The 23,566-nt window shown below is 33.5% G+C and overlaps 5 protein-coding genes across 6 annotated transcripts; all 5 read right to left on the bottom strand.

Annotated features, from left to right (window-relative positions):
- LOC109334452 (zinc finger CCCH domain-containing protein 5) lies at positions 363-7,217 on the bottom strand. Of its 2 annotated transcripts, XM_019570245.1 has the most exons (7): positions 6,969-7,217; positions 3,565-4,035; positions 3,026-3,118; positions 2,500-2,616; positions 2,087-2,161; positions 1,679-1,896; positions 363-1,440 (listed from the first exon to the last, which is right to left on the bottom strand). In XM_019570245.1, exons 1-7 carry the CDS (start codon positions 7,200-7,202, stop codon positions 696-698), a joined length of 1,953 nt encoding a protein of 650 aa, XP_019425790.1. In that variant the 5' UTR covers positions 7,203-7,217; the 3' UTR covers positions 363-695. The 2 variants fall into 2 exon arrangements, with proteins under 2 accessions (XP_019425790.1, XP_019425789.1); XM_019570244.1 differs by lacking the exon at positions 6,969-7,217 and having other exon boundaries at positions 3,565-4,284.
- Positions 5,423-6,912, bottom strand: LOC109334453 (mitogen-activated protein kinase kinase kinase NPK1-like). Its single transcript, XM_019570246.1, has one exon. It carries the CDS (start codon positions 6,692-6,694, stop codon positions 5,606-5,608), a length of 1,089 nt encoding a protein of 362 aa, XP_019425791.1. The 5' UTR covers positions 6,695-6,912; the 3' UTR covers positions 5,423-5,605.
- Positions 8,395-10,059, bottom strand: LOC109334442 (mitogen-activated protein kinase kinase kinase NPK1-like). The gene has a single exon (XM_019570229.1). The coding sequence runs from the start codon at positions 9,625-9,627 to the stop codon at positions 8,539-8,541; it is 1,089 nt and encodes a 362-aa protein (XP_019425774.1). The 5' UTR covers positions 9,628-10,059; the 3' UTR covers positions 8,395-8,538.
- On the bottom strand, positions 11,167-13,619 carry LOC109334441. Its single transcript, XM_019570227.1, has 2 exons — positions 13,449-13,619; positions 11,167-12,861 (listed from the first exon to the last, which is right to left on the bottom strand). Exon 2 carries the CDS (start codon positions 12,605-12,607, stop codon positions 11,408-11,410), a length of 1,200 nt encoding a protein of 399 aa, XP_019425772.1. The 5' UTR covers positions 12,608-12,861; positions 13,449-13,619; the 3' UTR covers positions 11,167-11,407.
- On the bottom strand, positions 19,659-20,535 carry LOC109334443 (ras-related protein RABA2a). Its single transcript, XM_019570230.1, has 2 exons — positions 20,296-20,535; positions 19,659-20,222 (listed from the first exon to the last, which is right to left on the bottom strand). Exons 1-2 carry the CDS (start codon positions 20,452-20,454, stop codon positions 19,737-19,739), a joined length of 645 nt encoding a protein of 214 aa, XP_019425775.1. The 5' UTR covers positions 20,455-20,535; the 3' UTR covers positions 19,659-19,736.

Genomic DNA, 23,566 nt, shown 5'->3' with positions numbered 1-23,566 from the left:
AGTATAGATAGCAAAACAGCCTAAACCATGAAAAACTTCATGAAGAAACTCAAGTTGCCTTAAACATGGCCAAATTTGGATGTGAATTTAGCACGACAACAACTTCTAGTTTTTTTGTACTACTAGGGTATAATTACACCTTTTAGGTAAAGAATTAATCTCTTTCGGGACGCGTGACTGCTTCTCCTAACAAACGTTGCTCCAAGAATTGAATTGTTAACCTTTTGGTTATCCTGAGGATCTAGTGAGACCTTACACTACTAGACTAATACATTGTTAATAATAAATTCTGGTTTGATTCTTTGTTGGATATACCATCAATCTTTTTAAATCAATTATACATATATTACATTGGCTTGTGATAACCGGAAGACTTTGTACATTCGGCCACCTTTTTTAATGAGAATAACCAGATTGTCTCCATACCAATGTCAGAAATCTATTTTTCTAAAGCCACAACTACTAGTGTCTTACAATCCCCACTAAGGAAATAAAAATAAAATTCTAGAACTGAAATATTTTAGAGAAACCATCCCATCTAGTAACGCTACCATTGAATTCATCTACCTGCAACTTTTTTCTGGGTCACAGCCCTTTCTCAGTCATTACTTGAACCAATTTTAACAAATCTTGTAAATAAAATAACTATAAGTGTGTTGTAACTGACATATGTGTCCCCTTAAGTTCTCAGCAGATTATTCTCCACTGTTGTCCTCACAATCATTCTTAGTGTCTCCACTGATGGAATCCAATTTCTTCTGGTGTTTAGAGCTCTTCTTTTTGTGATGATGTGCCCGTCTGCTACTCTCCCTCCGTGACCAACTTCCATCAACTTCTTCATTTTCACTCTCATGGTGGCCACCAGATCTTCTGTGTCTCCAGCTTTTCCTAGAGTAACCATATTGTGTTTCCATGTATCTTCTATGAAATGGATCTTCGTCAGATTCGCCTTCACTAGTTACATTGCTGTTGTCCCTGCTGCTCTCATGTCTTGAGCTTTTCCTTTTGCTACTTCTATGCCTTTTTCCATCTCTATCCCCATCTGACCCAACCTCATAAATCCAACCCCTGTCATCCCTGTACGACTTCCGTGAGTTTCTTCCTTCTCTGTCATGCTGTTTTTCAGTGTCCCTAGTTATATTAGACCAACCTGTATCAGAATCCTTTTCATAGCTTCTGCTGTTATCATCATTTTTGCTACTGAATGAGCTTTTCCTAACATGTTTATGGTGTTTTTCCCTATTTCCCTCCTTCTCTAACCATTCCCTATCAGAATCAGTATCAGGAATTCTGCGTTTTATTTTGTAACTGTCTTTTAAGTTGGTATTTTGTTCCTCATCAAGAGTTCCTTGCCTTGTTTCATCTTCATATTTTCTTCGACCAGAATGACCACTATTTAAGTGAACCATCTCCCTAGATCTTGATCTTATCGAGTGATACCTGCAAAACAATCTGGTACTATAAGAACAAGAATGAATTGACTTGAAAAAACGGTTCTTGGTCATGACCTTTAAATCTATAAATGCAACATTAAAAAGAAGCTGCATCCCATTTGCTCCTTCAAATATTCAAAAAATCTGCCCAGTTTAAGATCATTTGTGTAAGTTCTCAATTTGTTAACTTGACAATTGAAGCAATTGCTTATCATGGACTAAGGAAAAATAAAGTGAAACTAAACCTGTCAGAATCTGTTTCTGACATCTTGCTAGACTTCTTGATCACACTCAAAATTTCTCGCTCCCTTGAGTTCTCATGATTGTCAGAGAATCCAAATAAAGCTGCCATCTTTTTCACCCAATACTTTGGGGGTGGTTTGTCTAAATCAGCCCATTCATAGTCTCCACCAGGATTGCGGAAACAGTGGATAAAATTGCAAGCTGTTCCATGGGAACAAGTCTATAAAATGCAAAAGAAAATAACAGAATCAGTATATGAGCATGACTCATCTATTCAAAACATTTTCTAATGTCTTTTTCGACATAGAAAACTTCAGCTGAAGCAAACGAAGAGAAAAAGATCATATGATTTGCAAGAAATAACCAGGCAGTATTTGAGTGTGTATCCAAAAGGCAATACAATCATGTACCTTGAAACCTGACCTCATATACTCTCCACATATGGCAACCTTCCATCTTGTCAAATTAACAAAATTACAACTTATCTGCCAACATACTCAAAACATGTAGAATGTCAGGAAATCAAGTCTTCTGCACATCATAAAAATCTTCACTCTTAAACTAAAGAGTCAGCCTGAAGAAAACACACACTAAGTTTTCAAATTTCACAACCTTTCAGTACAGAGCTGAACTTTCTCTGCCTTATTCAGACCAAAATATGGCCTGCCTTTAACCACTTTTGCATCAAACATTTCGAGAAGAATTCGCTGGATATAATAGGAGTTACAGGCCACCAGGATATTAATGAGTTATTGAAGGCTAAAGAGGTGAAGAGCCAAAAAATATAGTCATCTAACACAAACAAGACATAGGAATGCAATACCTGTTTCCCTGCAAAGTAGCGACCATTAACTGAGTTGTAAGCAAGTAGAGCAGAATCCAACGATTTATATTGCACGTAGACATTTCCTCGCAAGTGAAATGCACCATTTTTACACACCTAACAGGGATGTATAGAGAATAAGATTGATGTACTAATATTTAAGAAATTTTATACGCAGGAGGGAAAGTCAAGGCCTTCAAATAGTAATTTTCACATGTGATGAACATTTTGGTTTCCAAAAGGATGAACCCATTTTCTTTTCAAAAAGGATGAAGTAATATTCCCTTTTGGCTGACTTTTGAATACCTTGAGATACAAACAGGTGTGTTTGTGAAGAAGGGAAGACATGTAATAATGCACATAAAAAAATGCCTGAGTAAGTTCTCAATTTAGTTTCTTTTTTCTCTATATATATAACAAACAAACCATCATTGGTTACCATTTAACAAAATCTAATGAGAAAGATACTGCTAAAATTTGATGTGCAAAATTCAATATATGTGTGTGTCAAGTAGTAAAACAAAACCTTGAAGTTCACAATTTCTCCAAACTTGAGGAACTCTGTGTGAACATCATCATAAAATTCTTCATAACAGCGCTCAACCTCCTCATCCGTATACTGAAAAGGCGGTAAAGAAGTCAAAGAAGAAGTTTATGCAGTGAAAACAGAAGACACCATATTATGATTGTTGACATGATGAACATAGTAGAGACTATAACAGTAAAGTGGTGTATGTAAAATCCTGCCTCCCTCCCTCCCTTGGGCGGAATGGGAATTATTTAATGAACCATTGACGGAATAGAAATCTCAAACCCTTTGAAGGTCATGACCATTAATCTGCAACATAGCTCCATAAGCCATGACTTTGGATATTGTCTGGCCACCAATTATGGTTAAGGAGCATAAGTAGTGATTGAATCATGATAGGAAATTAAACAATAATAATAAGTATGATGATGACCCATGTGATTAGATATATATATATATATATATATATACAGAGAGAGAGAGAGAGTGGGAAAGAGTAATAATGAATGAGGATACATTGAAAGGAACAGACAGACCTCGAGGGCCTCATCATGATCATGATCAAGTTGTGGAGAATTGTACATGTTTTTGATGAGAAGGGTGGATGAGTAATCTGGATAAAAATGGACTCTGCTACAACGCTGACCAAATCTACATGCTCCTGTTTTCAAGTGGAAAGGACAATGAGCTTTATCCAGTTCAGTTCCAAAATTGGGTGCTACTATTTCTTCTGGTTGTTGTTGTTGTTGTTGTACATTCTCTTGAGGCGGAGGAAGAGGATTTGATGTAGGTCTCTTGTTATTGTTGTCGTTGTTGGTATCATTCTTCTTCTTGGGTTTATTGAAGATGATCTCGTTTCCTTTCCATATAATCTGGGGGAGTTCTTCTTCTTCTTCTTCTTCTTCTTCTTCTTCTTCTTCTTCTTGTTCTTCTTCTTCTTCTTCTTCTTGTTCTAGAAGAAGCTTCTCCTTATCATTGTTCTGTAATAATAGTCTCTGTTGATAAGCCTTTTCCCTTTCCTCGAATTGTTTTCTATCCCTTTCCATCCTCTCAAATTCTAGTTGCTGGATGAGTTGGAGTCTGATCTGTTCTTGAGGATCGTTGAGGAGTGCCTCTCGCTCTTGTCTTTCCTTCTCTGCTAATTCCTTCCTTTTCTTTCTCTTCTTCTCTTTCCTCTTCTCCTTCCTACTCTTCTTCTTCTCCTCCTCCTTCTCCTCTTTCATCTCTCCTCCTACTTCCATCTCTCTCTCTCTCACACACCCCTTCACACACACACACTTTAATCTAAGGAAATGGGCCTAAAGCCCAACAATAGTACAACCACAATCATTACACAAACGGTCCAAATAAGTTAGAGTTTATTACAAACATAAATACTAACATGTCTAATTTGTATGTCTGCATCAACAAAGTCTTAATCTAATTTGGTATAAGGTTATGTTAGATTTTTAGGATAATAAAAAGTTAAATGTTTAATTCTTGAGAGTGACATTTGTTAGAATGGACAGTAGAAATTAATTTATTACCAAAAGGGTGAGTGATAGTACAAAAAAAATCTATCTATATCTCAGACTTTCTCTCCAATTTACTTTCTCACTCTCCTTTCAAATAAAATACAATAAATATATATATATATTTACCCTGTAGATATATACCTTGTACATTAGCCTATGTGAGAAAGATATATATCTTGTACATTTGCAATAGTTATAAAATAGTCTCAATTTTATGCAAATATGCAATTTTAGAAATGTGAGGAAGATATAAAAAGATGGTTCATTTTTAATCTCACTTAATTTTATGCTCGCATTTCTGATATATTTGTCTACTTTATTGTCATGATAAGGAATCCAAGAGTGGACTGTTTATGTGGTTGTCAGTTTAAGTTAGTTTCATTTGATTGGGATTAAGTATTAGTAATTTTTGTTTTATATAATTCTAGAAATTTTCTTTTCTTAAAAATATTTTTCTATGATGATGACGTTTGCACAATGATGAAGAGGCAAAAAAAGGAACAATAGTAAGGTTGTTTCCAAAGAGGTTATAGTTTCCATGGTAAGATTACCTCCTAAGGTGTTACAATCATGTATCACACTGCCATTTTTAATTATAAAATATTTGGTTTAAATCATATCTATATATATGTATTTCATGGCTTTTTGACTTGTGTTTGTTTGAAAAACAATGGATATTTTGTTTTCCAGATTTCAATTTATTTCTTACAATGTAACACTTTTGCTTATCAATTCAATAATTTATCCACATGTAAGAACTAGTATGTTAGTATTGAAGTTATGCAGAATTTCAATTTCCAGACAGAAATTGCATTTGTCAGAAACATGTTTCATCAAGTCCTAAACAACCTTTCATCTATTGATAAATAAGATTTAATTAAAAACCAAAAGCAACATGCCACAATCTTGCATGTAACACTAGAAAAATCGTATAATTACATTACATGGAGATATAAAGGGAAAATGCACCAAAACTTTGACAACCTATTTTTCTCCTACTCAAAAAGCTGTACATTTGAATCCTCTATGTATATCTACATTAACACTTGATCTGTATTTACTTTCATCCTGATCTAACAGTAATCCAATTCCCTGATGATAAAAGTGTGCTGTCTTCTCGTTGCCACCATATCGCTGTCCCTTTAGATTCATCAAAAGATGCAAACGAGTTTGTGATTGAGAAATCATTCACCTCTGGAATTTCTAATTCATCTAAATCTTCAAAACTTTGAACCTCTAATACACTAGCAGGCGAAGAAGCACATTCTTTATGAGAAGAAGTTCTTGTTGAAACAAATGGATGGTTAAGTAACTCGTCAGAGGTGAACCTCTTTTGTGGATCTCTCTCCAAACACTTGCTCAAGAAATCCAAAGCATCCGTTGAGAAATGAGTTGGAAACTGAGGCACTCCATCACCATGCGCAATTCGGAGCATAGCAGCCATCGGATTCGAAACCTCGCCAGCCCAAGGAGGAGTTCCAGTTGCCATCTCAATAACAGTACATCCCAAGGACCATATATCAGCAGCAAAATCAAGCATCTCATTCCTCAACACTTCAGGAGCCATCCATAGAGGAGTTCCACCAACAACAGAAACAAGACAATTTTTCAAACATCCATCGTCACCCTTTGAGTCTGTTACCCTTATAGCACTTCCAAAATCAGCAAGTTTAATGTTGCCACATGATCCTAAGAGCACATTCTTGCACTTAAGGTCACAATGCACAATTCCATGTTGGTGAAGGTGCTTTAACCCAAGAAGGATTTCTCTTGTATACACCCTAACCACCTCTTCATTCAATGACCCACCAAATTTATGTGCCACATCAGCCAAACTACCCCCTGCCATGTACTCCATAAAAACATTAAGATTATTATTATTATAATTATAATTACCTTTGCCTTCTTCTTCTGTACCCAAACATTGCACAATATATGGGGATGACCTTAAACTCTTGAGGATTTTGACCTCATTGTCCAAAGCCTCACGTCCAGCACCTAAATGTGCTGATTTCACAACAAAAAGTGCACCAGTGGATTTGCTCATAGCCAAGTGGACAGTACCAAAAGATCCTGATCCGACCAGTTTGCCCTTCACCCATTCACTAGTTTTACATTTAGGCCACATTCTAGTATTTATCACACCTTCCATCAACTACTATCAAAAGGGTACCCCCAAAAATCGCGTTGATCAGACTTGAATTGGGAACAAAACCTCCCAACTCAGAATATGAAAAGTTAAAAAATTTGTACACTGCCAAATTCCCCAAGTCCTAAACATGGAAAATTTTCTGGAGATATACAAATACAAGAACAATACTTACGGAGAGGCTCCAAAAAAATACTCACTAGAGAATAGAGAGAAAAAATGGTAGAAGAAGCTTCTCCTTATCATTGTTCTGTAATAATAGTCTCTGTTGATAAGCCTTTTCCCTTTCCTCGAATTGTTTTCTATCCCTTTCCATCCTCTCAAATTCTAGTTGCTGGATGAGTTGGAGTCTGATCTGTTCTTGAGGATCGTTGAGGAGTGCCTCTCGCTCTTGTCTTTCCTTCTCTGCTAATTCCTTCCTTTTCTTTCTCTTCTTCTCTTTCCTCTTCTCCTTCCTACTCTTCTTCTTCTCCTCCTCCTTCTCCTCTTTCATCTCTCCTCCTACTTCCATCTCTCTCTCTCTCACACACCCCTTCACACACACACACTTTAATCTAAGGAAATGGGCCTAAAGCCCAACAATAGTACAACCACAATCATTACACAAACGGTCCAAATAAGTTAGAGTTTATTACAAACATAAATACTAACATGTCTAATTTGTATGTCTGCATCAACAAAGTCTTAATCTAATTTGGTATAAGGTTATGTTAGATTTTTAGGATAATAAAAAGTTAAATGTTTAATTCTTGAGAGTGACATTTGTTAGAATGGACAGTAGAAATTAATTTATTACCAAAAGGGTGAGTGATAGTACAAAAAAAATCTATCTATATCTCAGACTTTCTCTCCAATTTACTTTCTCACTCTCCTTTCAAATAAAATACAATAAATATATATATATATTTACCCTGTAGATATATACCTTGTACATTAGCCTATGTGAGAAAGATATATATCTTGTACATTTGCAATAGTTATAAAATAGTCTCAATTTTATGCAAATATGCAATTTTAGAAATGTGAGGAAGATATAAAAAGATGGTTCATTTTTAATCTCACTTAATTTTATGCTCGCATTTCTGATATATTTGTCTACTTTATTGTCATGATAAGGAATCCAAGAGTGGACTGTTTATGTGGTTGTCAGTTTAAGTTAGTTTCATTTGATTGGGATTAAGTATTAGTAATTTTTGTTTTATATAATTCTAGAAATTTTCTTTTCTTAAAAATATTTTTCTATGATGATGACGTTTGCACAATGATGAAGAGGCAAAAAAAGGAACAATAGTAAGGTTGTTTCCAAAGAGGTTATAGTTTCCATGGTAAGATTACCTCCTAAGGTGTTACAATCATGTATCACACTGCCATTTTTAATTATAAAATATTTGGTTTAAATCATATCTATATATATGTATTTCATGGCTTTTTGACTTGTGTTTGTTTGAAAAACAATGGATATTTTGTTTTCCAGATTTCAATTTATTTCTTACAATGTAACACTTTTGCTTATCAATTCAATAATTTATCCACATGTAAGAACTAGTATGTTAGTATTGAAGTTATGCAGAATTTCAATTTCCAGACAGAAATTGCATTTGTCAGAAACATGTTTCATCAAGTCCTAAACAACCTTTCATCTATTGATAAATAAGATTTAATTAAAAACCAAAAGCAACATGCCACAATCTTGCATGTAACACTAGAAAAATCGTATAATTACATTACATGGAGATATAAAGGGAAAATGCACCAAAACTTTGACAACCTATTTTTCTCCTACTCAAAAAGCTGTACATTTGAATCCTCTATGTATATCTACATTAACACTTGATCTGTATTTACTTTCATCCTGATCTAACAGTAATCCAATTCCCTGATGATAAAAGTGTGCTGTCTTCTCGTTGCCACCATATCGCTGTCCCTTTAGATTCATCAAAAGATGCAAACGAGTTTGTGATTGAGAAATCATTCACCTCTGGAATTTCTAATTCATCTAAATCTTCAAAACTTTGAACCTCTAATACACTAGCAGGCGAAGAAGCACATTCTTTATGAGAAGAAGTTCTTGTTGAAACAAATGGATGGTTAAGTAACTCGTCAGAGGTGAACCTCTTTTGTGGATCTCTCTCCAAACACTTGCTCAAGAAATCCAAAGCATCCGTTGAGAAATGAGTTGGAAACTGAGGCACTCCATCACCATGCGCAATTCGGAGCATAGCAGCCATCGGATTCGAAACCTCGCCAGCCCAAGGAGGAGTTCCAGTTGCCATCTCAATAACAGTACATCCCAAGGACCATATATCAGCAGCAAAATCAAGCATCTCATTCCTCAACACTTCAGGAGCCATCCATAGAGGAGTTCCACCAACAACAGAAACAAGACAATTTTTCAAACATCCATCGTCACCCTTTGAGTCTGTTACCCTTATAGCACTTCCAAAATCAGCAAGTTTAATGTTGCCACATGATCCTAAGAGCACATTCTTGCACTTAAGGTCACAATGCACAATTCCATGTTGGTGAAGGTGCTTTAACCCAAGAAGGATTTCTCTTGTATACACCCTAACCACCTCTTCATTCAATGACCCACCAAATTTATGTGCCACATCAGCCAAACTACCCCCTGCCATGTACTCCATAAAAACATTAAGATTATTATTATTATAATTATAATTACCTTTGCCTTCTTCTTCTGTACCCAAACATTGCACAATATATGGGGATGACCTTAAACTCTTGAGGATTTTGACCTCATTGTCCAAAGCCTCACGTCCAGCACCTAAATGTGCTGATTTCACAACAAAAAGTGCACCAGTGGATTTGCTCATAGCCAAGTGGACAGTACCAAAAGATCCTGATCCGACCAGTTTGCCCTTCACCCATTCACTAGTTTTACATTTAGGCCACATTCTAGTATTTATCACACCTTCCATCAACTACTATCAAAAGGGTACCCCCAAAAATCGCGTTGATCAGACTTGAATTGGGAACAAAACCTCCCAACTCAGAATATGAAAAGTTAAAAAATTTGTACACTGCCAAATTCCCCAAGTCCTAAACATGGAAAATTTTCTGGAGATATACAAATACAAGAACAATACTTACGGAGAGGCTCCAAAAAAATACTCACTAGAGAATAGAGAGAAAAAATGGTAGATTAAGGAACAAGTTCAACCCCATGAAAAGAAGAGTTGAATACAACATATGTAAACGGAATTGATAAGAAAAAGGGGGTGGAGCGGTTTCCCAAAAATCGGAAAACCGCACCCGAGGGAGAGAAATCTCTTTATAATTACCAGTAAATGTTCTTTGTTTGGTTCAGGTTTGTGAGATTTTTGTTGAGAGAAAGATGAAAGAAAGATTACAATGGAAATGTCAAGTTATAAAGGGAGGAGGGGCAGTTATTTGGCGGTTGGCTATCCTTAATTTTTGGAACTCTGTCTGTCTCCCATGTTATTATATAGATAGGACAACATATGGTTGATTCAAAATATGCATGCTTCTAATCTTTTACATGAAAGGCTATTTTTGGTAGTAGGATATGATATGAGCATCTCAAACTTGCACGGAATAACCACTCTAAACAATTAAAGGAAACAGAAGAGAGTCATACAAATTTTTGTTAAAACCAAATCTCTCTTGAGGTTTAATCGATTCATATATCTATGAAGAACATACTATTGCAATCGAAACCATATCCTAAAACCACATCTCTCGAGAGGTTTAATCGATCCATATATCTAGAAAGAGGATAGAAAGAGAATAAATTTTTATATTGTTTTATGAGTTAAATGAAAAAGAAAGGGAAAAGAAATAGTTACTTTCTTAGAGAAATATATTATACTTGAAAAGACAAATACATCCTTAAAATAAAAAGAATGGAAAAATATTAATAAATGACAATTTATAGGGTCATACTTATCATTTGATGTCATTAAACTATTTTCACTCTATCTTTAAAAAGTTATAAACAAAGGAATGGTAAGTGTTATGAATAAATAAACATCTGTATTGTTTATGCGTTTTATCATTTCAACTTTTGATTAGATTTAGATAAACAGCTGTTCGTCCATTGTTTAATTAATTAATGTGATGAATGAACCACATAATATATCTTCTGGCTTATGCTGCCGTATTCATCACTGTGTCCATAAAACTATACTTAGCTAGCCAATCAGCACAATGATTTGCTTCACGTAGCATATCAAAGTCAAACACAGACATCCCAAGGACCAGCTCCTTGATAAAACTAGCTAATATGACTGATAAATATAAAACGATATAAAAACTTATAAGTAACTCCAATTGACTTATCAAACTAGAGCTTATAAGTGGGATATAGGATATTTTATAAAACCTCCCTGGTCAAGCAAGGGTGATGACTTACTTCTAATCAAATTAACTGGCTTTCCCCTCATGCCAAACACTTACAACAATACTTTTTTTCAAGAAAAAAGTGTACTCCAACCAACTACACAGGAGAATGTATTACATTATATAAGAGTACTCGAGCAATTAAAGTAGTACAAAATTAGATGTCTGAGATGGTACAGAAAAGTAGAAGGGTACTCACAATAAAGTGCAGGGCAAAAACATTATAACTAGAATTAACAGCAAACAGAACAAGAATAAAAAAGCCTTATTGAAGCTAAACCCTTTACAATCAGTTTTCCTTTTTGCACAAAATTGACATTAACCCAATGGAATCAGTCTCTAGCCTGCTTGTGTTGGAGATCGCATAGGCCAACCAAGAAGAGGAGGAGGCGATCCTGGAGGGGTTGCATTTCGGCTACTAGAGAAGAGGCTTAGTTCTACGAATGTCCCTGTTGTTGAAGTAACATCTTTTTCCAATGTCCGAAATGAAATTGATCCGTGCTTTGTTGATGCATCAGAATACCTACCATGACTAGACTGAGCGTTTTCCTCAACATTATCTTCCAGGTGATTTTGGATCGCTATAAGAGATACAGCATCATTAAGAACTTCATTAAACCTCTTACGTTCTATGTCTTGTAAATTCCCCAGCGCTAAAGAATCTGCAATTGGACGGTACACAAGCGTACACATGCACACCCCAGCACAACATACAAGTGCAAGAAAAGCCAAGAAAACAAAGGCTTCAAACATAAAATTCTCAGGTCCAGAGGAAACAGATAAACCAAGAAAAATAACTCTCAACGGAAGGAAACACGAAACTGCAAATAGCAATGTATAAACCCTCTTCTGCAAACCCTTGTTAATAACTAATTTCAAAATCCGACTACCAAGCCAAAACAGGTAGGAAGTCAGGATGATGGCAAAAAGGCCAAGGACAATTGAACTGAGTAAAGGGTAAGTACATAGGACAACGTCATCCTCCTTCTCCATTGAAGTGGAAACAGCTGTTTTTGTAAAATAATGAGGCAACCTTTTTCCAGAAACGCTCTTCTTGTCTAACTTAGGTCCAATCAAAATAACAAACAGCTGAAGAACAAACACTGGAAGGCAGTAAAGAAGAATATACCCAGCTGTTTTCATGTTCCATTTTCTGCTCAGAATTCCAGTCTCCGACTTCTGTAAGGGAGCCCGAAGGAGAAACACGAGTGTGAGGAAGAGGCATGGTTCTGCAAACCCCATATTTGACACGATGTAACATTTGCAGACAGTTCCCTGCCATTTTAAGTGAAGGATACGTCTTAACAAAGTTAACCGAATAATCTCACCAAGACCCCACCAGATTGCAAATAGGACAAATGTGATTCTGATGATCCAAGGACCACTAAAATAATTTAGATGAACAAAACCTTGATGGCGAATACGGGAGCGGAAGTAAAATGAGTAAGCAATACACATCAACCCAAGAAGAATCAAGATGGCTACTACACAAATTGTCACCACACCGAATGCATCGGCAGCAAATCTCGTCTGGGGCATTACCCAAAGTATAGATTCTACGCATGCTCCCTGACAGCATGGATACAAGAAATCCTCTTGTGCTCACGCCCTCTTTCCAGAAGGTTGGTATACTTCACCAAGTTCCCAATATTGGTAAATAAGATATAATGATTGAACTTAATTCCACATGTATAATAACTCGGGGTAGATTACTCCAACAGATCAATCAAGCACCCATCCATAAGCTCATAATGGCAAAAGAGCTAATGGGAATGATTACCCAATTGAAGCACCTTTAAGCAAGAAAAAAGTAAAATGTAATAATGGAAGTTTAATTTAATAATAGAATGGCAAAGTGAATGAATCACAGTTAACTTATTCTAACCAAACTCGGGAGAGACCCTTACTATTATGTTAATAAGTGCCAACATTTGAATACACTAATGACAGAGAAACCAAATTGAAAGTAAAATAAGTTGCACAAGCAAACAAAAGCATCAAAGTGAGACTAAGCATTCCATTTACATGTTATTCATGAAATAATAAAGCAAACATAGAGCAGAACCCATATATTCAGTTGTGTTGTTTTTTGTTATTATAATTGAGGGAATGATTCCTCCGCCACTAAAAACATGGATTTCATTTTCCTGTCGCAAGCAAACAAATATTTGTAATAATAATAATATTTGAAAAGTGAAGACTAAATCAAGGAAGGAAGGAAATGCGAGAGAGAAAACATAAATAAATAAATAAATAAATAAAAATAGAGCAGCATGTTGTTGTTGATAAGAGATAGATAGATAGATAGATATAATATATATTGGAAGAATGAAAGGTGTGAAGAAACGGAAATAAATAAAAAAGGGAAAAGAAAGGTTACGGTGGAGAGAGTGAAGATCCAGTGTTGAAGAATGAGGAATGGAGAAAGGGGATCAGCGCCAAACAAACCCTATTTGTTATTGAAGAAATTGAGAGAGAGAGAGAGAATAGAATGGGATGTGGGAAGAGAAAGAGAGAGAGAAAGAGAAAGAGAAAGAGAATGACAAAGAGAAAGAGAAAGGTGTGTGAGTGGAACTTGGTTGTTCACAGCCTGTCTCCAGCTGTCTCCCTAACCCCATTTCCTTTTTTTATTTATTTTACTCCCAAAATATTATTAATATTTTTCAGACTAAATAATTCTTTCATTCTATCTAAAAATTTAAATTAGTTTTTTTTAACCTATTTTATAATTATAATATATAATAAAGACTATTTTGAACTTAAAATAATAAGTTTTATTCCAGTTTAAAATTTTGGAAACCATTTTAAATTCTTTAATTATTAATGAATCAAATTGATAAGATAAAACAAAAAACAAAAAATAATTATTTTCTCACTCCCCACTTTTACTAATTGATCCGTCAAAGTTTTATATGATGAGTGTTAGTGAAGGTCCGTTACCGTTAGTTAGAGAATTCACAGTTTTGCTTGGCTGTCACCCAATTAGGGTGATTTTGTTATGTATGAGTTGAAGATAATATTGATGGAGGCTTAAGCTGGTTCATACTATCAAAATGGTCATTGAGATTTCATGGTTTGGATGGTGAATGAATAAAGGTTGTTAAGGATGATGACAACTCTTTTTCAGTCAAGGATGGAAAAAGTGAGGGACAATTCTATGTTTTTAATGTATTAACAAGTCATTTAACAGTAACTATTGGTTAATGAATATAAAAGAAGAAAATTAGTTTTAGAATTATGCAACATTTTTTCTCTTTCTTCGGTAAACCACTCGGTACCTTTTATTAGTATGGGTTTTGTGTTTTTTCATGCCTACACCACATCATAATTTTAGGTAGATTTACCTTCGAAATTAATGTCATGTATTTAAAATATTCTTGTTTAATAATGTCATTTCTCAATCCTTATCTACGAATTTTGAATTTCTTAAGATATTTGATCGGGCACATTTTTAAAAAGAATTTAATAGTGATGAACTGAATGTATAGAGAATTATACACAATTTGTGTATTATCTATATTTATTTGGATTATTTTTTCTAAAAAGTCAAACATAATTGAAAATAAATAGTAAATAATAAAATAATAATGTAAGAAAACTCTTACAATATCAGTGTGTATATCATTTTCTCTTTTAAAAAATCATTTCTCTATTTCATATATTTCCTTCTTTCATGTTTTAGTTTTTTATCACAGAGTTATTGTTTTACAATTTCAAGACTTGTTACAAAAATTCTCAATTTCGTCCTCCGTCAAGAATTATGCATTAAATATTTTGTGTAGATTAATTTAATTTTTTATGTCTTCACAACAAATACCAACTAATTGATACACTTGAAGAAAATAAATAAATATTAGTATTTAATCAAAATACAATATTAATATTTTACCATATATTAAAAACAGAAAAAACTTTACCTTTACTTTTTTAATTTTCCTACCCGACAAGCTTTGATTTTAATATATGTATTTTTTCTCAATAATATAGATTTTTTTCCCAAAAAATTTCAGGACCCCTAACACCATATAGCATCATCACAGTCCATACTACATAATCACTTTTGTACAATATATATTTTCATAATTAATATAAAAATATTTATATAGAGTATGTAATATGTAATGCGGTGACAATGATGAAAAATAATTATTTTAATGCTCAAACATTTTAAAGTTTTAATTAACATAATTATGAAAGAGAGGATGAATATTATTTCATATTCTTATTAATGATAAATGGCTAAAATTTAAAAGAAAAATTATATCGTCTATTATTTTCCTTTTAAAGTTTTAATTATGGGAGAGATGTTGAATACTATTTCATATTCTTATTAACGATAGATTACTAAAATTTAAAAGAAAAATTATATCGTGTATTAATAGTTTATTATATTTGTTTCCTCCCAAATAACTCTACACAATTACAATGCACTAACTCACACTCTATCCACTTCCCATAAAAAACATCATGTTTTATAGTATTAAGAATGGGCAACATAACTTTTTATATTATTTATTAATTAACCAAATATATAGACTATAAAATTATTAAAATTTTGTTAATAAATAATTTTCACATGGTATTTCATTTTTTCTTTATCAATGTTCTAGTTCCCAATGATAAGAAATTAAATCATTTGTTACTTTAATTATTATTTTCGAATTAAAATAATTATTAATTTAAATTTCCATTATTTCAATTTAAATATTTTATTTATTGTTCAAATTCTCACTCAAGACTTTTCATTTTCCATGGTTGATTAGACATTTAACTAATTGTTGCATCAGTAATATCATTTTTCCATTTATTTTTTTACATAGGTATATCATCATGTCATTTTTCTATTTAATGATAGTTTCCATAACATTTCATTCATTTTAATAAGATTGATAGTAACATGTTTTTAAACATGTGTCAAAATTACTATGTCTCATGAGAGAATGAGACTTCTCTCCAGTAATAGAGAGGCAAGTGATGTCAAAAACCAAAGATCATATGCTTTTGCACTTATACCCTTATGTTTATTATGATACGACAAATTTACCCTTCAAACTAAAGGGAAAAATTGCACTAGTCTCTCCATTAATGAAGATGAGCCTGACCCCTCATGAGAATGTATGAATAGTATACGTGTTATTAACCATGTGAATGCATGAGTAATGTGTACATTTTTAACCATATGAATAAACATGTAATATGTATGTTCTTAACCAGCGAATACACGACTAACATGTGTGTTTTTAACTATGTGAATGCATGTATAACATGTGTATTCATGACCATATGAATACATAGGTTTCATGTGTGTTATTAATCATGTGAATGCATAAGTAATATATGCATTCTTAATTATGCGAGTACATGAGTGACATATGTGTTCTTAATCATGTGGCAAAAAAAGATCGCATCGTGCGAATGCACGTGTAATTTAATTGCAGTGTTATGAGAACCTGACCAGACCGAACGATCGGACCGTCTGACTGCTGATCGGACTTGAAAATGGCTTTGTTTTGCCGTCTTAACCAAATGAAGGTTGAACCACAAAAATTTTGATCTGGTCATGTTAAACCCTGTTCAACCACATTAACCTGAGAAGTAAACCAGACGATTTAATTAAAAAATTAAAAAAACAGAACATCACTCAAATATTTTGTTTGACTTTGGTCTAAAAAAGATGAAGATATATTACTTCAGTATAATTATACATAATTATTAACTATATAAAACTTTACACGTACATATAATTATATATTTATAGATAAAAATTATTAATTATGTATAAAATCACTCTGTCGGACCGAACGATTTAAATGTTTAAACTGGTTAAACATAATACGAAATCTCTTCCAGTTTGATTTCAACCTTTATTCGGTTAAAACTAAAAAACATAGTTATTTTCAAGTCTGTTTAGCAGTTAAACCGGTCTTACCGTCAGGTCAGGTTCTGTTATCACAATACTGATTGTATGTACTAAAACACAAGATAACTCATAATTGCTCCAATATTCCCTCTGTGTTGTGCATGGTTATACCAATCAAGGATTTGTTGTCCTAAACTATCTTCTTGATCAATGATATTGAAGCAGAAACAGATAAAATAATAAACATTTAATTTTTTTAACTGATATATTTTCATTAATGTGAGATATAATTTAAGATAACAATATTTGTGTAATTTTACCAAACAACAACAACATGTCTCTATTCTATTATCATCGGGTTGTTAATCAATTGAATATCTGGTGTCTCTCATTTGGATCCTAACTCCCATTCACAAAGTGGAATTGTCATTTGGGGATATGGGGGATTAGTAGGTTTAAGGTTCTCTCTCGTTTCTCCCGAAGAATACACTTATTAGTATACCCGAATTAGATCATTCATTTCCACTTCCATTTCCACATAGATGATAATCACATTTTAAACAAACTTCCAACCTGTTAGTTTGATAGCCACTTGAGTTATCTGCTGTCTTGTTTTTTTAATTAAAAAAAAGGAGGCGCTAACAAGTTAAGGTAGAGTATTACAAATTGTGGATGAAGGAAGCATTCTAGTGTACTTTTTTATCTAGTACTTCTGATGACCCATTTGAAGTACTTAGTCATTAATTATGTTCTTCATTTTAAATCATTATGAATGTCCTTCAACTATCTCATCGATATATCCATATTCCATTCACGTATTTCCACTTGCTCCACACTTGCCTCTTAAACCTTTGTCTAACACTTATTGGGAGAGTTGAATAAATAGTGTAAAAGCTATTAGATTTCAAACTCGAAATCTTGTGATGATCCCAAATTAAATAGTGGAGCAAGAGCTTGATTGGTGCACCCGTGAATTGAGTTTTTACTCGGTATGACACATTATCTTTTATTCACACAGTAAGTAAGAAGTTGCAGTATGAATCTGCGCACATAAATGTTACTATAAAACAATAGGAAAATATGATTATTATTATTTTTGTGCAAACTAAAGGGTTTGTATGTTGCATTAAAATTTTGCCACCGACTTTCCATCTAAGATGAATATAGAGCCTACTTTTGCTGCAAGACGTGATTTCAGGAAAAAACAACGCAACAAAGAACATAGCTTGCAAATTAGAAGAGGCAAACAAAACATCTGCAAATGATGAAAACCTTTTCAAATGCATCTTCACAGGGTTTTCAGAGAACTTGGTAAAAATAAGATGAAATATTGTTAATTATGTATCTTTCTACAAATAACATGATATTGAATTCTGATCTTTGCACTTGCACCAAGCAACATGTTTGATCTTACGGCGGAAGCTCCAACCACTAGGAAGTTCAATTGTTATGGAGTATGAAAAGTATGGAGAGACACAAGTGAAATACCATAAACCAAAATGTTACTACAATGATGTCATGGGTCTTTTTCTTTTTCACTTACAAGGTCTTTTTGTCATCTCCTCATGTCCAATGTGACACTTCATACTTGAATAAACCAAACAATCTCTCCCTCAAGTGTATGTACCATACACTTATAAGTTCGCTTCCCCTAAAGTCTATCATGTCCCAACCGAAACATAGAATCTGATATCACTTGTTGGACTCGACCACAACAAAGTAGTCACCAACCACTAGGGAGTTTTATTGTTATGGGGGTATTAGGATAGTGGAGAGACACAAGTACAACACATATTGAACCAAAAACTTAAGGCATTATAACATAAATATTTTCCACTTATAAACTATTTCACTCATTGCCTCATATATAATGTGAGAGTTCATACTTGAATAAACCTAACAATCTTTCCTACAAGTGTGGATATCACACACTTATAGATTTGTTTCCCCTTAAGTCCATCATTTCCCAGCGAACATTCAACTTTGATAGCACTTGTTGGACTCGACTGCGATCAGGGAGTCTCCAACAACTAGGGAGTTCCATTATAAATGAGGCATGAGGAAAAATGGAGAGTCGCAAGTGAGACACCACGTCTTAAACCAAAACTTTAAGGCAATGATTTCATGAATCTTTTCCACTTATAAACCCTTTCATTCACCTCTTCATATTTAATGAATGACTTCACACTTAAACCCAACACAACATTTCATAAAGAGTTTTCCATGAAGAAGAGTAGAGGGAATACATAAGGAGAACCAAACATACCCAAAAAGAAGAATCACATGTTGCATTAACAAGTAACAACAATTAATAATCATAAGGAGCCTACCTGCATCAATGTCAACAATGGTCCTCAATCAATATTCTTTGGTCATAAGTTTCCACCTTTGAATGATACAAACTTAAAAAACAAAATGATGATGTTTCGGGGTTAAAGAGAGGCTGTGGTGAAAAAGCGTACCAATCTGCACACATGTGATCAAGAGTAATAATGAAGGATTTAAAATTGTTCATGATCGTGTAGAATGGAAAGCAGTGTCATTGTATTACTTAGGTTTGGTTAGTTGAGCAAGAGTAATAATGAAATGCTTGATAGTAGTTAGTCAATTATGGATAATGGAGTATATAGCATTGGATTAGCGGGATAACTAGTCTAATCTTTTCCATTCAATTTCATGAATCATTAAATATCCAAAGGGGAGAAAGCTATTACAGTTGAATAATAGGCATTAAAAAAGAGATAATTCCCATTACTCAGATAACATAGGAAAAAGCAGTTGGAAAAGAAGCAGATATAATAGAAGTGATCAAGATGTACAGCAAGGGTTGTTTGAAACGGGTTGGGATCCGTGAACAGTGATAGTGCTACCTTCTTTAATAGCAGAAGTAGGAGCAGAAGGATGATTGGAAGAGAGTGATTTCTTACTAATGATGTGGTATATGTGTGCAAGTGTTGTTTGGAAAGCCTTGTCGACATTAATTGATTCAAGAGCAGAAGTCTCAATGAAAGAAAGACCTTCTTTCTCAGCATAAGTGTGAGCATCTTCAGTGGCAACAGCACGGAGATGTTTGAGATCAGTTTTGTTACCAATCAACATGATGACAATGTTAGCATCAGCATGATCCCTAAGTTCCTTGAGCCAACGAGCAACATTATCAAAACTGATTGGTTTAGTTGTATCGTAGACAAGTAGAGCACCGAGGGCACCACGATAGTAAGCACTTGTTATTGCTCTGTATCGTTCTTGTCCAGCTGTGTCCCATATCTGTGCTTTTATTGTTCTTCCCTCAACCTGCAAACCACACACACACTTTGACTCCAATATATATATATATATACACATATGATTGAAGAAAGAGATATACCTGGAGGGTGCGAGTGGCAAATTCAACTCCAATAGTAGACTTTGACTCCAAACAGAACTCATTGCGAGTGAATCGGGAAAGCAAATTGGATTTGCCAACACCTGAATCTCCGATTAGAACCACCTTGAACAGGTAATCGTATTCTTCATCTCCGTTCATCTTTTTCTTTTTCTTATTCTTTTTCCTTTTCAATTCAATTCAACATAAATTGCTTTTCATTCTGGATCTCAATCTCATCTCTCCTTTTTATATATTTCTTACATACATTATTAGCTGGCAAACAATCACTCCAACCTGTCATCATGTTCACCAAAATTAATCACATCATAATCTATATACATCATACTACCATACACTCTAAATTAAAAATTAATCTATACCTTTTTACCACGCAATTACCATTTTAGTATGTAATAATTCCAAATCTCAATTATTTGTAGACAAATATATATACTGAATGTATAAAATTTTTATACTAATAATTCATATATAATACTTTATAAAAATTCAATCCATTATGCATAAACATTTTTCACTTCAAGAGAGTATTAATGTCAAACTCTTTTTTTTTACCAAAAATTAATTTTATCCTCATAAAATGGAAATATTTCTTATATTCATTTCTCTAAAATAATTTCAATTTTTAAGAAATAGAAATTTAGGAAACATGAGTGTAATGGAAAAGGAAGACAAGAGAGAGTATAACTCATTTTTTATTGATTAGTATGTCTCTCTTTTTTTATCAAAAAAATGTGATTTATACTTTCCTAAGAAAATTATTAATTCATTGGAAACAATATAAATGAATAAACATATTAAGATAAATATGTATTTTTATGCATTGTTAGTGTAAATATCTATATAATTAATATATTATTCATGAAGAGTTAATGATGATTAAATATGAGTGGTTAATAATTCACTAAAATGTAAAAAACTCTTACATTGTCAGCACATAAATATTTTTTTTTTAATAAAAAGGGCAACAAATAGACAAGTCGTTAGTGATGAAACTTGGTTGGGGGCTTATTGCTAACCCGACTTCTCTATGGGCTAGGGAGATAAGAGGTAATTATTATTGTGGTGATGAGATACTGCCTATTGTGAGGAAGCGCCACTCTGAGTCCCACATTTGGTGACGGATTCGAAATACTTGGGAGAATTTGAAGAGAAAAAAAAGATTAGGTGGAGAGTTGGCAATGATATTACTACTCAATTCTGGTATGACAAGTGGCTTTTCTCTAGGACTATCCTTAAGGAGGTTGCTTTATCACCTATTCCTTATTCAGATTTGTCTAAATTGGTGGTGGAGTTTTATGACGAGGATAATACAATGTGGAAATTTCAAAATTTTATTCACTTATTGCCTTCTCAATTCATAGCAGAAATTTTAATTATACCTCCTCCCTCGCACTCTTCAGGTTCAGATTCCATTTATTGGGCTTTATCAAGCAATGGCCAATTTATTTCTAAATTAGCATATGAAACTATCCATCATGATACCGATGTTGTCATTAATCCAATTTGGAATAAAATATGGAAATTGGAAAGTTCTTTCAAAATTAACAACTTCTTGTGGCGTATGATGCATAATGGTTTTTGGGTGAACTCCCGTAGGTGAAGAGCTAATATTGTCGAGGATCCTACTTGCCCCTTATGCTTGAGTGATCACGAAACAACTTTGCACATTTTCAAAGATTGTCCTCGTGTAAGACCGTTGTGAGATAACTTAGTTTCTCCTACCAGTCACCAGACTTTCTTTATTGAGGACTTAAAAAGTTGGATCACTAGTAATCTCAATAATAAACTATTGGATTCAGTGAATAATATTGACGTCCAGACTTTGAGATTCTCCTCTAGTCAATTTAGAAATGTAGAAATAATATGATTTTTAATAAAGAGGGAATTAGCTCCTAGAAAGTTTCCACTTTGCTAAGAGTACGAGTTTGGAAATTGATTTGAACATCAATCCTAGACCTCTATATAACTCCCTTTCTAGACTTAAGTATAGGCATATTTTAGTGGGATGGGATCCCCATGATTCAGATTGGTTTAAATGTAATGTGGATCTGTCAAAAGGACAATCATGATGACATGTTGTGGTGGTGTTTGTAGAGATGAGACTGATTATTCGGTTTTTGGTTTTTGCAATAACTTGGGTGGATCTAGTGTTCTTTGGACAGAACTTTGGGGCTTATTCTCAATTATGACTCTTGCATGGAGGAAAAGAATAAAAAAAATAATTTTTTAGAGTGATTCACAATTGGCTATCAACTTGGTCAATAGTGGTTGTGACATTTTACATCCTTATGCTTCTAGGGTGAAAGTGTTTAGATCCTTGTTGGAGCGAGAGTGGACAGTTTGATGTGTTCGCATACATAGAGAGGCAAATCAGGTGGCTGCTTTTATGGCAAATATGTCTCATAGCTTAGAGTTAGGATTGCATGTAATAGACATCCTCCCACTGGTTGTAGGGATTTGCTTTTATTAGATTGTTGGGGTGGGTTTATCCCCCATAATGTTCTAATGTAGTTTTCTCGGGATCTTTGCCCCTCCTTATTACCAAAAAAAGAGTAGTTAAAATAATAATATATGACCATTGTTACTAGTTATGCATATACTATTGCATATGGGTGAGTCTAGTTTGTCCTTTTTATGATCGAATTCAAATATGATTAGATTTTATTGGATATAGCGCAAAGTTTATGTTCAAAAATTAGGCTCGGACAATACTTAGGATCAGGTAAGAGACAAAATAACATAGCTTGGCTAATCCTATAGTTACTCATCCATCATATTTATATGTGTCTCTATTTATTTGTATACAAAATAACAACATCTCTAGTCAAAAACATCGATGATTCCTTAGTTCTTTCATTACATATACAATATTAAAAATATATATACACATATCATTTCATGTTGCAAATTAGATATCCATAATAATAAGTAATATTTAAAAGAGGGTGTGCATTATATATAATCGTATCTAGGGTCAATTAAAATTTGGGCATAAGTTTAGGTTCAGAAAAATAGTTCGACAAAGGTCGGGTAAGGAACAAGTTATATGATTATGCTTATTCCTACTACGCGTTTTCAATTAGCATTTCTTATTTAAACAATTTTGTTTACAAAAATGATTTTAGATTTTCACTAATTTCAAGATATATTTTCATTTTCATTGAAACTACCAAACACGTTTTTAATCATCTATTCTTTTTTGAATACATAATCAACTATCAATAACACTAATACTAAGATATATATATAT

This window comes from Lupinus angustifolius, chromosome LG19 (assembly GCF_001865875.1).
Source record: "Lupinus angustifolius cultivar Tanjil chromosome LG19, LupAngTanjil_v1.0, whole genome shotgun sequence".
NCBI classification, from domain to species: Eukaryota; Viridiplantae; Streptophyta; class Magnoliopsida; order Fabales; family Fabaceae; genus Lupinus; species Lupinus angustifolius.
Note: the sequence above shows the minus strand (reverse complement) of the source record. Positions and strands in the feature narration are given on the sequence as shown.